At 42.2% G+C, this 13,338-nt stretch overlaps 1 protein-coding gene across 4 annotated transcripts in view; it reads right to left on the bottom strand.

Annotated features, from left to right (window-relative positions):
- The window catches only part of svila (supervillin a), a 50,720-nt gene that overhangs the window by 9,170 nt on the left and 28,212 nt on the right, over positions 1-13,338 (bottom strand). Inside the window, exons 17-26 of one of the 4 annotated variants that reach the window (XM_076761354.1) lie at positions 12,247-12,300; positions 10,403-10,483; positions 9,831-9,887; positions 8,950-9,115; positions 6,289-6,372; positions 5,852-5,878; positions 4,975-5,061; positions 3,139-3,316; positions 2,866-3,038; positions 1,762-1,917 (exon numbers count right to left, since the gene is read on the bottom strand). In XM_076761354.1, coding sequence (XP_076617469.1) covers positions 1,762-1,917; positions 2,866-3,038; positions 3,139-3,316; positions 4,975-5,061; positions 5,852-5,878; positions 6,289-6,372; positions 8,950-9,115; positions 9,831-9,887; positions 10,403-10,483; positions 12,247-12,300 — 1,063 coding nt within the window. The remainder of the gene's footprint in view (positions 1-1,761; positions 1,918-2,865; positions 3,039-3,138; positions 3,317-4,974; positions 5,062-5,851; positions 5,879-6,288; positions 6,373-8,949; positions 9,116-9,830; positions 9,888-10,402; positions 10,484-12,246; positions 12,301-13,338) is intronic. The other 3 variants (XM_076761355.1, XM_076761356.1, XM_076761357.1) reach the window with 3 other exon arrangements.

The raw sequence follows: 13,338 nt of genomic DNA on the forward strand, positions 1-13,338 counted from the left end.
ATGCTTGCAGCCTTGTCAACTCCCCTCCCCCCTCCTATTAAAAACCTCTCTTTCCAGCCAATTAAAGCAGCCATGACAGAATGTACTCTCCATCAAACCATAGATATGTATAAGTCATAGGGGGCCTCAGTGACTTGCGATCCTATTGGCCCTTCAGGTGATCCAAGCAGAAACCAGCAGAGGTTATTCTAAAGCACCACTCTCAACACGGTCAGGGTTAGGACAGCTAACCTCCTAACACCACGGTACCCCCCGACGTGGTGGATTTGCTCTGGATTACAGACAGTAAGGTTTGGGGGAGAGGATCAGCCCAGGATAGTGTGAGGTGACCTGGGGAGAATGATTTAGAGCCACAGCTGTCACCGGCAGACGAGTGGAGGAGGTGCAAAGACACCGAAATAGACCAACTCTCATCTCCCATTTTAGATATCCTCTGGAAAGGACACCCTTGAAGCAGTATCCTCCAAAGCTTTGTCTCAAACAGTCGCTATTTATTTTCCTATCCTCTTAAACAGCTGAATGTAAATGCTGGTAAAGACGATGCCCCACAGGCTCTACAGATATGTCTCCACAAAACAAACAAACAAATTTAAATGATTAGGAATACGCACATAGATATTTTTGGACTGTTTGCATAGTACACACACGACATCCCATTCAAGGAGGCTGCCCTCAGTTTTACTTTTGTAAGGACTGTGCTTTCACAGAGCACCTTGATATGACATGATGGCCTCTGCACCCTCTCAGGACAAATCTGTACTACAGCTACAGTTGCCCAGCACACAGCCCTCATCCCTCTATTAGAGGGGCTGTCTGACATATGGCTACAGTCCCTGCTGTAAGCCTTCCCAGGTTCCCAGATGGTGGGTTCTGGTTCAGAAAGTTGAGTAGGATGAGTTCTGACCAAACTGTGAGTTAAAAAACAAAAAAGAAAAAGTAATTTATTTTGAGGTGTGGTGAATTTTGAACTCTGAATTCTGAACAGCATGTGTATTTTTATTCCCAAAGACTGGAACTCCAGTGATGACAATGCACTTGATGACACTCTTCATCATCAGGTTCACCTTTACACTGGTCCAACACTTTGGTTTATTATTAAATACCTGCAAAACTAACACAGCTTTCTGCTCACAAGAATAACCGAGATGATGAACATAGGAAACATACCTGTTAACATAAGCATGTTAGCATGCTGATGTTAGCATTTAGCTCATAGCACTACCGTGCCTAATTATAGCCTCACAGAGCTGCTACCATGCCTGTAGACTGCTGGCAGAATACAACAGGCTGATACGTAAGACACCATTATACACAGCATGACCTACAATGAACACAGAAAATAAAAGCTAGCCTGGTTTTTAGTTAGAAAACAGCACATGATCTTCTTTTTAACAGCCTTATGTTTTGTTCTGATTTCACTCTCTACTTGTAATTCCTCTAATTTCTTTAATGTTGAAGAGACAGCAGGGGGGTTAAAACTTAAGTTAACAGCAAGAAGGGCCAGGGTTTAAATCCCCTGTGACAGAATGCATCATGGGTGTTCACTTAAAACATGGAATCAGATCTAGACGTGTTGACTGTTTTACTAAGTACTACTGATAATACATTTCTGAAAACAGTGTAAAAACCAGCAGAAATATGGGCAAGATGACAACTGACAGTATAAGATAGATGATGGAATTATGGTGCAGTTAAACTAAAAAGACAAAAATAAAAAACGACCCTCTTGTGAGTGCAGGTGTTCCTGTTCACTCAACTGACCTTTGACCTGTAACAGCATGAGTTTCTTGTAAGGCACAGCACTGTTGTTGGACATCTGCTCGGAGATGTTGACACTGCGCAGGTTGACATTACTGAAGTTCTCCTTGCTGGCCAGACCGGCAAGAGCCACATCAGAAAAACCAGAGTTCTTATTCACTGCAGTGAACAGAACAGAGCAGAGGAGACATGAGGCGGAAAGAAACAGACATAACACACAGCAGTCGTTACGTTCAGCCCCTATACACACAGAGATGAGACAACGTGACCTTTCATGCCTGACACCAAAGGTCTTTACATGACCGCAACAAACATAAAGCACTCCAGACAGTTTAAGTGTTTTTATTGCTGGCGGAGAAGATGAAGCAGGGAGTTATGGGAGGAACATGACATCAGCTTTGCATCCAGCTCCAAAACAACACTGAGCTTTTCAGGACTGACCTGTACAATGACAGGAAACTGACCCCAGTCCCAGATATAGGTCAGCATGTGTCCCATAGCTTGACTGGGTTAACTCACAGTATGGAGAGATCATTTCCACACTATAACACAGTGATGATTGGTTTTCTATCTGACATTGAGACGTGTTGCTCTGTCTAATGTTGCATTGGAAGCGGGAGCCTTTGTTTCAAACACTGATTGTGATTAGGTGAATGCATCTTTTTGCCAATATTATAGAGACATGACAGAAGCAGACATTTATTGCACATGCTGATTACAACAATTACAAGATGTGTTTTGACACTGCATTTCAGCAGGGACGTATCTATAAAAGCTCATGCAGCGACTTTTCACAACACAGCACAGTCTGACATGAGGGGGAGGACAAGATCACACACGAGCATGCACTGCATTTTATTTAGAATATGACATTCCTATGTGACTGTCCAAGACTGGACACTCATTACTGAGAACAATTTGATGCCTACTACTATACAAACTGGACCAAATTCAATAGTGTACAGATTTCTCTTGAAAACAAGATTCATTAAATGTATTTAAGTATTATATTTGGCTTTATTGTGCAAATTTAAAGCTGTCACATGTTGTATCCCTGAGTGTTTTGGTCTCATGCATCTTTCCAGCTCCTCATCCATCCTCACTCACTCTTCTCAGCCTTCATCCTCTTGCTCTCCAGCAGGCCGATGTTCAGTCTCTGCTCTGTGTACTCGTGTCTGATGTCCTCCCTGGCAGCCAGCATCTTCAGAGGGTTCCTAGACGCCCGGACGTTACGAGCGGGGCGCACCGCTCGCTTGTGCTGCACCATCTCCGAGGTCAGCCTGAGGAGAGGTCAGAGGTCAGCAGGGAAAAATGAGGTCTGACAGTGATGATTTAGTTTGGGTTGTTCCTTCAAAATGATCTCTGGCAGTAAGCACTTACTTTGGCACCTGGGGGCCGAAGATGGCATCAAAGTCGTCGTCTATCTCCACCTTGTTAGTAAGGGCGGGGAGCTCCTCCACTTGGCGGTAGAACTTGGAAAATGTTTCATCTTCAAGGGTCATCACTTCCTTTACTTTCTTCTCTGTAACTGTGATGGTGGCTTCTGGCAGTCCAGACACTGATGAGGGACAAAAAAAGGCTGAGTCATACAACATCCAGAATTCATTTATTCTGCTTGAGACAAGAGCCTGTGCATGCATTGCTGTGCTCATGTTTTGCTAATGAATGCTGTATGATGTGCTTTTTTTATTTATATATTTAGAAATAAACATCAAATTTACATAGCAGCTTTTTTTCATGAAGAAAACATTACATAAATCTATCAAAAGACACACTTCTATGCGCGCATTAAGGCTCTTTTACATTACAATCACGCAGACTTTCATGATATCGAACACCATTTTTGATACTATCTAGTAGCATTTCTGGCCTCTCTAAATGGGAGATTTCTGTGTTAATGGCAAGCTGCATCTTCTCTTGCACACAACTGAAATTGCCTACAAATGCACAAAGGAGTCCCGGGAAATGACATATGCACGCACTGGACTTGTGGAAGCTTCGCCGTTCATTGACTGTTGTTACTAAACAAAGTGACATGATGAATCCTCTCGGTCCACATTTTGTTTGGCTGCGCTGTAAACACATACATGAGTTGATAGTTTGTTGTAGTTCTTCTTTTCAGTGTGTTTGGCCTACTTTTCTATTTATTTATGTACATTTTTTGGGGGGAGCATTATATGCCTTTTTAAAAAGTGGACAGTAGAGATGTGACTATGGAGAGAGAGAGCGAGAGAAAGAGAGACTGAACCGGGCATGTTGTGATCATAGTGTTTGCTAACCAGCTTCACCATGACGCCCCACTTGTGGTGCAATTTCTGACAGGAAAGCCACTCAATGCATGTTTACTATGCCCAGCAATCATTACACATGACTGGACTTATTGCCATCCCTTCTAGTCATTCAGACAGAGGAGTCTTTTCCATAAATGTTCTATACAGGCTTTATTCAGACCTGAGAAGACTATTAAAGAAAGTGCTGCGATGACTGCATGATTTTTGGAATCTGAGAGTTGATATTCCATCATTAAACTTCAAAATATTAAGTTGGGACTCTAGTTTCATCCCTGTGTGCTCACAAAGTGTATGGAAAAGTTGTCAGAAGGTTGTTGGGATTTTAAAAAAACATCTTTTTTGCCTCACAGCACAAGGGGAAAACTATTTTAGTGAGATGAAAGCAATCTCCTCAACAACTTAAATCTGGTTCATTCACAGTGTTTCATGGTTTATTAAGCTGATTTACTTTCTTTGTGCATAAGAGATGATAATTAATCTTTTCATGACAGTGCTCTAAAGAAGGCTGAACAAGACATTTAATCTCTCTGTGCATATTTAACCTTGTGCTGTGGCAGACTTTACATTAATGCGAGTGCCTTTAATTCAATGTCTGTCCTGGTAAGACTGCTGTTGTGACTTTTTAGTGACTCTGACACTTGCAATTTAAAATGTTGGTCTCACGTTGAATAACATTAAACATTAATTTAGCTATGAAATTAATGTAATATGTATCTGGAAAAAACACTAATAGATTCTCTCACCCCAGATGACTTACAGAGAAACAGACAGAGAATGCTGCATTTTATGCATGAAGTTTGGCCTCAGTTCTACATCATATGAGATGAGGAATGAGATGAAGAACTTTTTGTGAATGGATAATTGACTGTATTTTTCCAACAGTGTGACAGGCCTGACTCTACACCCAGTGCCGAACAAGACTGACCTTTGCTGTTCAGCTTGCCAAGGAATGACTCCAGTTTATCCAGCTTCATGTCCGACTCCAGGTTCAGGTCTGGGACGGCCTTGATCTCTGCGCGCACACACACACACACACACACACACACACACACACACACACACACACACACACACACACACACACACAGCTGTTAGAGCCTTAAATTTACTGTGTATGATCTAAGCAAAGATCCATCTCTGAAGAGGCAGGCAGTCTGAGGTTCTGTTGTTCAGTCACATTCGTCACCATTGATGCTTACTGTTGACTCTGAGCAATGACTGAGTATGAACAGTTGCATACAGACTCAATGAAGTTCATCTGAACATGTTTATTCACTGCCACAGATGTCAGTCACAAGCATTTTACCAACAGTTGAAGGTGGGACGAGTCGTTCTGTAGAAAGACTGATGTTTCCATCTCTCCTTCTTCACATTTACATGTTAGCATGCCAGATTTACCCCCCCGCTCCCCATGTCTCATCTTGTGCCACCTGTTGCTGATTGGCTAGAATAATGCTGTGTAGCTTGGTCCGGCCTACTTTCTTTCTAATTTACAGAACCAGAGCTCAGTTCAAAAAACTGATTTTTATTTTTGCAGAGTACACACAGAGCAGACAGCCAGCGGACCATGAGGAGACATCTTCCTCCAGCATGACTCACCCCATCTTCAACAGCCACTTAATATGAATTCTTCTGCATGTCAGACTCATGCACAAATGGAAACAGCATTTTCTATTAGGCTTTCAAAGCATAATAGAAGTCTCACGGCAACACCAGCCACATTTGTATCGATGACATTTGTGGTTTTGGTGATGATGATGGGCATTGCATTCAGTACAACATCAAAAATAAAGAGAATACACCTTCGTTATCAGACATCTCCTCCATGTCTTTTGAAAAAGAAGCAAAGACAATGAATCACACTGTGTTCAAATGAGATCAGACCCAGAGTCATTTCAAAATGTCTACATTTAGCACGAGTGGACAAGCTCAGATCATCATATTATACAGGTATCCACCCATTTAAGTTAAAGACATTTCAGTTCATTAACTGTATGCATGAAACCGTCTTGGAAAATGTGTGTCAGGTGACAGATCAGGATGTAGGTCCTGTCATTAAGCCTAAATCAGATTGGAGTAGCAGCTGAGGCCTCCAGTCTTCATTAACCTTTCTAAATGAATTAAACTGACTCCACATGACAGGAGTGTGACGTAACAGCTGACCAGAGGATACCACAGTGTAGGACGCAGAGAAGAAGCATGAAATGTGGACAGAGAGGAACACAAAGGTAAAACTGACCTTCCAGTGGTTTGGAGATGGCAGGGCTGCTGCTCTTGGGTTTGGATGACGCTTGAGATTGGAGAGCTGAGGGGGTGGCCAGCCCTGTTGTACGAACACAGACAGGCATGAGCTTCTATGACCCACAAAACATCACATGTTTATTGTGCTCTACACCTGGTATGGCATGTACAGTACAATTTGTGAAAAACCATATGAATTTACCAGAACACTGGTTCACTTTACACCACAGACCGGGTCATTTACTGTTAAAAGGCATACTTGAAAACACTTTGCTCACTGCCAGCTAATGTTGAGGAGCATATACAGTGAGATATAATCAAAATGTAGGCGTTTCCATATACTATGTATCATGAAGCACTGTGAACAGTTAAAATGAGCAAAATATGACATGATTTCCAAAAGGCATCAAGTTAAAGATGCCACACTTTTCTCATATTTTAGACTGGTTTCTTTTTTAGTTCCCTCTTTTATGGTTTCAGAATCACAGTTTGGGCACCCTTCATTGTCAGTACTACAGTCAGTCAGTAGCCGTCAGTCAGTAACACCCCCTTTGGCAAGGATCACAGCTGGTAAAGGCTTTTTGTCGTCAGCTAAGGGTCTTTCAGTTCTTATTTGGGAGATTCCTCCAGAAAAATGTTTCTAGTTCTTTGAGATTCTTGGGCTGTCTTGCATGCACTGCTGTTGTGAGGTCTGTCCACACATTTTCGGTGATGTTTACGTCAGGGGACTGTGAGGGCCGTGGCAAAACCTTTATCTTGCACCTTGCTGAGGCAGTCCATTGTGGATTTTGAGGTGTGTTTAGGATCATTATCCTGCTATAGAGGCCATACTCTTTTCATCTTCAGATCTTTTACAGACGGTGTGATGTTTGCTTCCAAAATTTGCTAGTATTTAATTGAATCCATTCTTCCTACTGTCTGTTAAATGTTCTTTGTCCACTGGCTCCAACAAAAGCCCAAACCATGATCGATGCCATCCAACACTTAACAGCTGAAGAGGTGAAATTCTGCACCCTTTTTTTCCCCCTAAACATGTCTTTTCTCATTGCAGCCAAAAAGTTCTATTCTCACTTCATCAGTGAACAGGACTTATTTCCAAAATGCACCAGACTTGATAAATGTTCCTGTGCAAACCTTTGACACTGAATTTGGAGGTGAGGACACAGGACAGGCTTTCTTCTGATGACTCTTCCATGAAGGTTATATTTGTGCAGGTGTCGCCTGACAGTAGAACAGTGCACCACCACTCCAGAGTCAACTAAAGCTTCATGCAAGTCTCTTGCAGTGAAACAGGAGGATTTGATTTGCCTTTCTAGAGATCCTTTGAGCAGTTCTCCAGACCTCGAACTTGACTTCCACTGTTCCTGTTAACTGCCATTCCTTAATTAAATTACTAACTGAAGAAACAGCTACTTGAAAAAAAACTTTGCTTACTTCTTATAGCCTGCTACTGCTTTCTGGGCATCAGTATTTAATTTTCAGACTGCTAGCGTGCTTAGAAGAGCTCATGGCTGCGGCTTCTTGGAACAAGGTTTGAAGAGTCACAGTATTTACAAAGCTTTGAATTTTGTATCACTTGGCCTTTCCATGATGACTGTGAATAAACCTAATAAGTTAATTAAGGTCAAAGATGTTGGTAAAACTTATCTGAGAGCTCAAATCTCTTGGGGTGCCCAAACTTTTCTGTGGTCCTCCTTCCCCTTTATTCACTCAGAAGTTTTGAAAAGAATGTTTCAGCTTTAACTTCATGACTTTTGGAGATTAGCTCATCTTCTACTCTGCCATTTAATAATCGGATTAAATATAAGTTATGTTTTCATGAATATTCGTCAATGACATAATGTCATATTTTGGAGGGAAGCTGTCTCGCTAGCTAAGTTTGTTTCTCTCATCTTCACATGGGAAAACGTTCTTTGTTTGAATCACAATTTGTCAAAACTGAATAGAGGTGAAAGAACAATGACACACAGCAGGTTGACTAACAAGAGGTACCTTGTTTCCCCCTTTGCTATAGAGAGTTTTATTCATTTTTGCTGCATCATGACCTTTTCCAGTGTATGAGTGCTGGGAAATAGGCTAGCATTGTGTCCGTCAAAACAAAATGCGACTGAGGAATGATGTGTAGCAGTAGTAAAGATCCCCTTCTGTTGGAGCGATGCAGTCTTGACGTATTAAACAATCACTCGTCTCAAAGGTGGCCAAAGCTACAGAGGAACTGTCTCAAATGCCTTCAGAGCTGGTTGAGGGAAAAAATTTCTGATGCTAATCTTTTTTATGCCAATCTCCATTAGCTACAATTTGGCCAAAACCCAAACGAAACCTTCCAGAAGCTGCCCCCACTGGCAGTGGGAGTCTGGAGCTAACGGGGAATATCTCCAACCTTAAAATCACTTTCTGCCTGAGCCTCTCAGCAGCTACTCTGGCCTGGTGAGTCTGGACCTGACGGAAGGAAAAGCAGAGTAATTTTCCCTCCAATTACTCACTGAGACGAGGGCTTTGGAGGACTCAGGGCAGAGAGCTGAGACTGAGCTGAGGATGTAGCTCTCTGTGGTTTAATGACTCAATACTATTCAGCATGTGTGCAAAACTTCTGAGAGAGAAAGAGGATTGTAGAGAAAGTGTTTGTGTTCAGTTTCTCATCACAATGATGCCCTCTGACCTTTCTTCACCATGCGTGCAGCCACAGTGAACTGGGTGGAGTCATTGGCGGCTCCATGGCCTTTGGTCTTCCAGGCCTCCTCTTGGGCCACGATCAGCTGTTTCCTCTCCTGAATGGACATGTGAGCATCGATGCTCTGACACTCCATCTCAGCCTCAGCTATTCTCTAAGAAAAGAGAGAGAAGTTACTGTCAGTTCGAATGAACACTGCTGATGGACTGAAAGTTAACAGAATAACCCACTTCAGGGTACTTGTGCACTGTAATATATCACCAGGTTGTGATGTTCGATGCATTCCAGGAACCAGTTTTAATAAAACTTTTGTTAGAATTTTCCTGGAATGACTTGGGCACTTGGACTTGGACAGAAGGAACAAAAAAAAAAACTTTATAGCTATCAGGCTTCATTATAGCTTCTTTGGAAGTATGTGGTCACACTACAGCAAAAGGAAACCTACACCACCAAAAAGACTGCATCTTACACTGCCACGTGCTTTTTTTTATTAAACAGCAAGGATAACATCAAACAGACAAAGTAGCAGAGCAAAGCAAGTACACCAAAGGGGGGTAACTAATGTACAAGACATACATGAATCTCTGCCTCACAGTGAAAACAAGCTGTTCACCAACAAAGGACCAAGGAAAATGGTCGATTTTCTTTCTTATCTGCTGGATGCACACGCCTTTAAAGAAGTTTCAACATCACTGACAAAGTTAAAATGAAAGAAATGTCCATTAACAAAGTGAAGACAAAGAACACGACTGACTATAACATAACTCCAGCAATGTTACTTCTATTTTATGTGTGTGTACACGCAAAGGCGGCCAACTAGGGATTTTGGGGATTTGCCAGAGCACGGCATACAGTATTGACAAGGTCACCTTCCGTCTCCAGGGGTGTCTCTCATCCACCTGCATGGGTCTGGGGGATCTGGTGGCCTTCACAACCAGAGGGATGGATGAGGAAGGTAAGAAAGGATGAGGATTTAGAGATAAGGATGAAAAGATGATTGAAAATCTCCCAAGCTCTGCACAGGCATTCGAAGCTACAGGGACTGCCATGCTGACTTCCTTGGTAAAGTGACAAAGCTTTGGGACGGCCATGAACACTGGGTGGCATGAAGCAGGAGCAGGGTGGCTGTGAAGGACTGCAGAGCACCACTGATCATTATGGACGATTGCTGTGATGCAGGTTTAGGATGAAAGGACTTGTAATGTCACACAATGCAGTGCCAAATAACCACACGGGTATGGCCGACAAGCATTCTGAAAAGCTTCACTCCCTGCACAGGGTATTTCACAGATCTGCTCCATCATTGATTTGCATGTTAAGTTGCATGTTAAAACTATGGGGTGTGTGATTTGGTATGGATTACAGAGCTCAGTGAAGTAGGCAGGGAAGCAAATAAAAAGGGCAAGCAATGCATGCAGCAAGGGGAGATGCAACCTCCTACCTGGCCGGCTGACTCATCAGGGGAAGAAGTAAAGAAAGGAGGCTCAGGAGGAAGAGAGAGAGTAGAGGCAAAGACCGGCTCCTATAGAGACACACACACGGCATCATCAAGTATGCAGCAGCTGCAGGACCTTAGCCAGGTTTTTAGAAATACTGAGCTCATGGGGTCTGAATTCCCTGCAGAACCCCACTTACTCAAAAAACTGTGCTAGTATTAAAGGGGCATGAGATACACTCAAGAAGATCACTTTATTAGAAAAGATAACACTGGGCAGCCTGTGAAAACTGTCAGTAACCCTGATGATGTGATAGTGATCATCAGGGTACCTCAGCTTGGGTTTGGAGATTAAAAATATACAACAGAAAGCCTGTGCAACAGACGGGGGGGGGGGGGGGGGGGGGGGGGGGGCAATGCATTCTGGGCAGTGTAGGATCCAGTGTTTTTGGAGCTTTACCCTTGCTAGGAACCAAAAGTCAGGTGTCTCACTCTCTGATGCTGCAACTTTGAATTTTCTGTTTTTAACCTCTCTTTTGCAAATCCCCCGATTTTATGAGGGTGAAATACCAAATCACTGACCTTCAAAAATCACAATTCAGCCTTTTCATTACATTTACTTCAAACATTATTACCCTACATTAGGGTTTTTATTATGGTCCTTATGTTGCTTTAAAGCGTTCTTTATCCTGCCAGGTGTGTAATCTGGCTGGAAAGTAAAAAATCCCTTTTACTTAACCCCAGTATTAATTAAATTGTCATGTCCGGTATGCAGTGAACAAGCAGCAAACACAACGTTGACATACTACCAGTTTATTTAGTGGTTATGGTAACAAAGCAAGCAATGTCTATTGAATATCCAGAAACATTAGTATCTGTTTGGAGTCCAGTATTCACTCTTCTGTAACTCCTGAGTGAAATCACTGTACGTCGCTCTTTAGCTTCTTCTCTATGATCACCAGCTAGTTGCTAACTTTGCCTGTTGTTTAATGCTGTTGAAAATTGTTGGTTGAAAATTTTCTCTGTGTTTGTCAGTGCGAGTGACCCCAATCACATGATACATAGTCATTTGATCAATTTTTAATAGAAAAATATTAATTAGCGCAGCTTTAATTCAATAGTTTTTTTTGCCTAAAAATTCAAATTTTAGGATTTTTAGTTTGGATTTCAATCAGCCTTAAAAAAAAACATGCATAATATTTATGTTATTAGAATGTAAACTCTTCTTCACATTACTATTGCCAAGGACATGACCTAAGTGGTGAATACAGTCCTGAGCAGCTGGAATGCAGAGGAAACAGGAGGTAAAGCAGAGGAGAAGCCAAACTGTTTCAATTTAATGTCAACAACAGTTTCGGTCTTTTGGAGCAGGATGGAGCAAGGACGAGAGCCCTACTCCAGCTTTCATACATACCTCATGTTACCAATAAATATATGTAGAAAAGCTTTGTTGAGACAAATAAAGACCAAATGTCAAACTTTAAACACACAGCGGACACGCAGAAAACACATCCACAGTGAGAGAGACTGGAAGAGAATTCCAAAATTCTGAAGCCAGACGTGGGATGAATTAGAGAAGCACACACCGTGAGTACAACACCATCACCATGACTGCAAAGGGAAACACTCACAGAGAGTACCACCACCAAATACACACACAGACACACACACAGAAGTGTGGATGTCTTACACCCAGGATGTATTTACCAAGAGAGTGTGTTAGCAGCCAGGAAATGCAGATAAGGGCGTAGAATTTAGATCATTAATCCAATCCAATTTAAGTACACTTGATAAATACCCCTGCAGTGTGTGTGTGTGTGTGTGATTTTGGCCCTGAACGCTGGCCTTACCCACAGCTGGTCGGACACAGCAAACTCATCGATCATCATCAGTGCTTCATCGTCCTACAGACATGCGGCCGCAGGAGAGAAGGGACATGTTTTCTGAAAGGTCTGTTGTCCCGAAATCCAGATCATGGCCAAATCACATGATCATCCATAAATCCTGAAGGGACTTGTGTGATGCAACATTTTCTGAAGCCCTGCTCTTTTAAGGAACTTTGAGTAGCTACCTATGTACTTCTGTGGAAATGTCAGGACTACAGTGTGTATGCATATGGTGCAATAAAAACTTTCATCCAGGGTTGGAACACAGTGGGAGTCTTTGTTTGCTCTGCTCTGAGTTTTCTATCTGCCTGATCTTAAGTGCTGCTCTTCTTTGATCTAAGATAGGAAATTGGCTGAGTTGTGTTCACTGACTGGTGAATAGGAGGGTGAAAACAAGATGAACAACATCAACTGCCCTTCCTCTTGACTGCTACTTAGCTATCACTTGAACTTGATTCAAAAGTCTTTTCTCCTGACATGATTAAAATATCATGCTTTTTGTGGAAAACGCTGAGAAAAGGCAGTTCAACACAGCATGGCAGATTATTCCCGACAGCATCAGATCATTAAAAACAAAACTCTTCCTGACATGAAATAAACTAAAAACCTGAAGTGAGAATATGCACGGGCAGAGCTGTCGAGCCGAGCTGAACAAACCCTGATAAGCAGCTGGAAACACAAACAGCCTCAGCTGATGAGGATGGTAGCTTTTGTGAATATGTCTAAACAGAGAGGTACAGTCCCGCCCTTACCCTCCCTTCAAAAACAAACAGAGGATGCCAACACAGAAACCCAGTCCACATGCAGAGGATGAAATGAGGTTTATTTTATGTTAAAGGTAAAGGACATGCAGACAGAGACAAAGGCAAAGAGAAGAATGAAAGGTTACATTAACATGCATGTCAGAGGAGAGAAAAGCTGGAGCCAGGCAAGACGAAACACAGAGGCTACATTACAGAGGACAGTTAGTCATTCCTGTCACTGACTCTGCCAAACTAATTCACATTTCACTGAGGAGAAAACTTTACATCTCAATGTGTGTGTACTTTACACAAA

The sequence above is a fragment of the Chaetodon auriga genome, chromosome 21 (assembly GCF_051107435.1).
Source record: "Chaetodon auriga isolate fChaAug3 chromosome 21, fChaAug3.hap1, whole genome shotgun sequence".
Lineage (NCBI taxonomy): Eukaryota > Metazoa > Chordata > Actinopteri > Chaetodontiformes > Chaetodontidae > Chaetodon > Chaetodon auriga.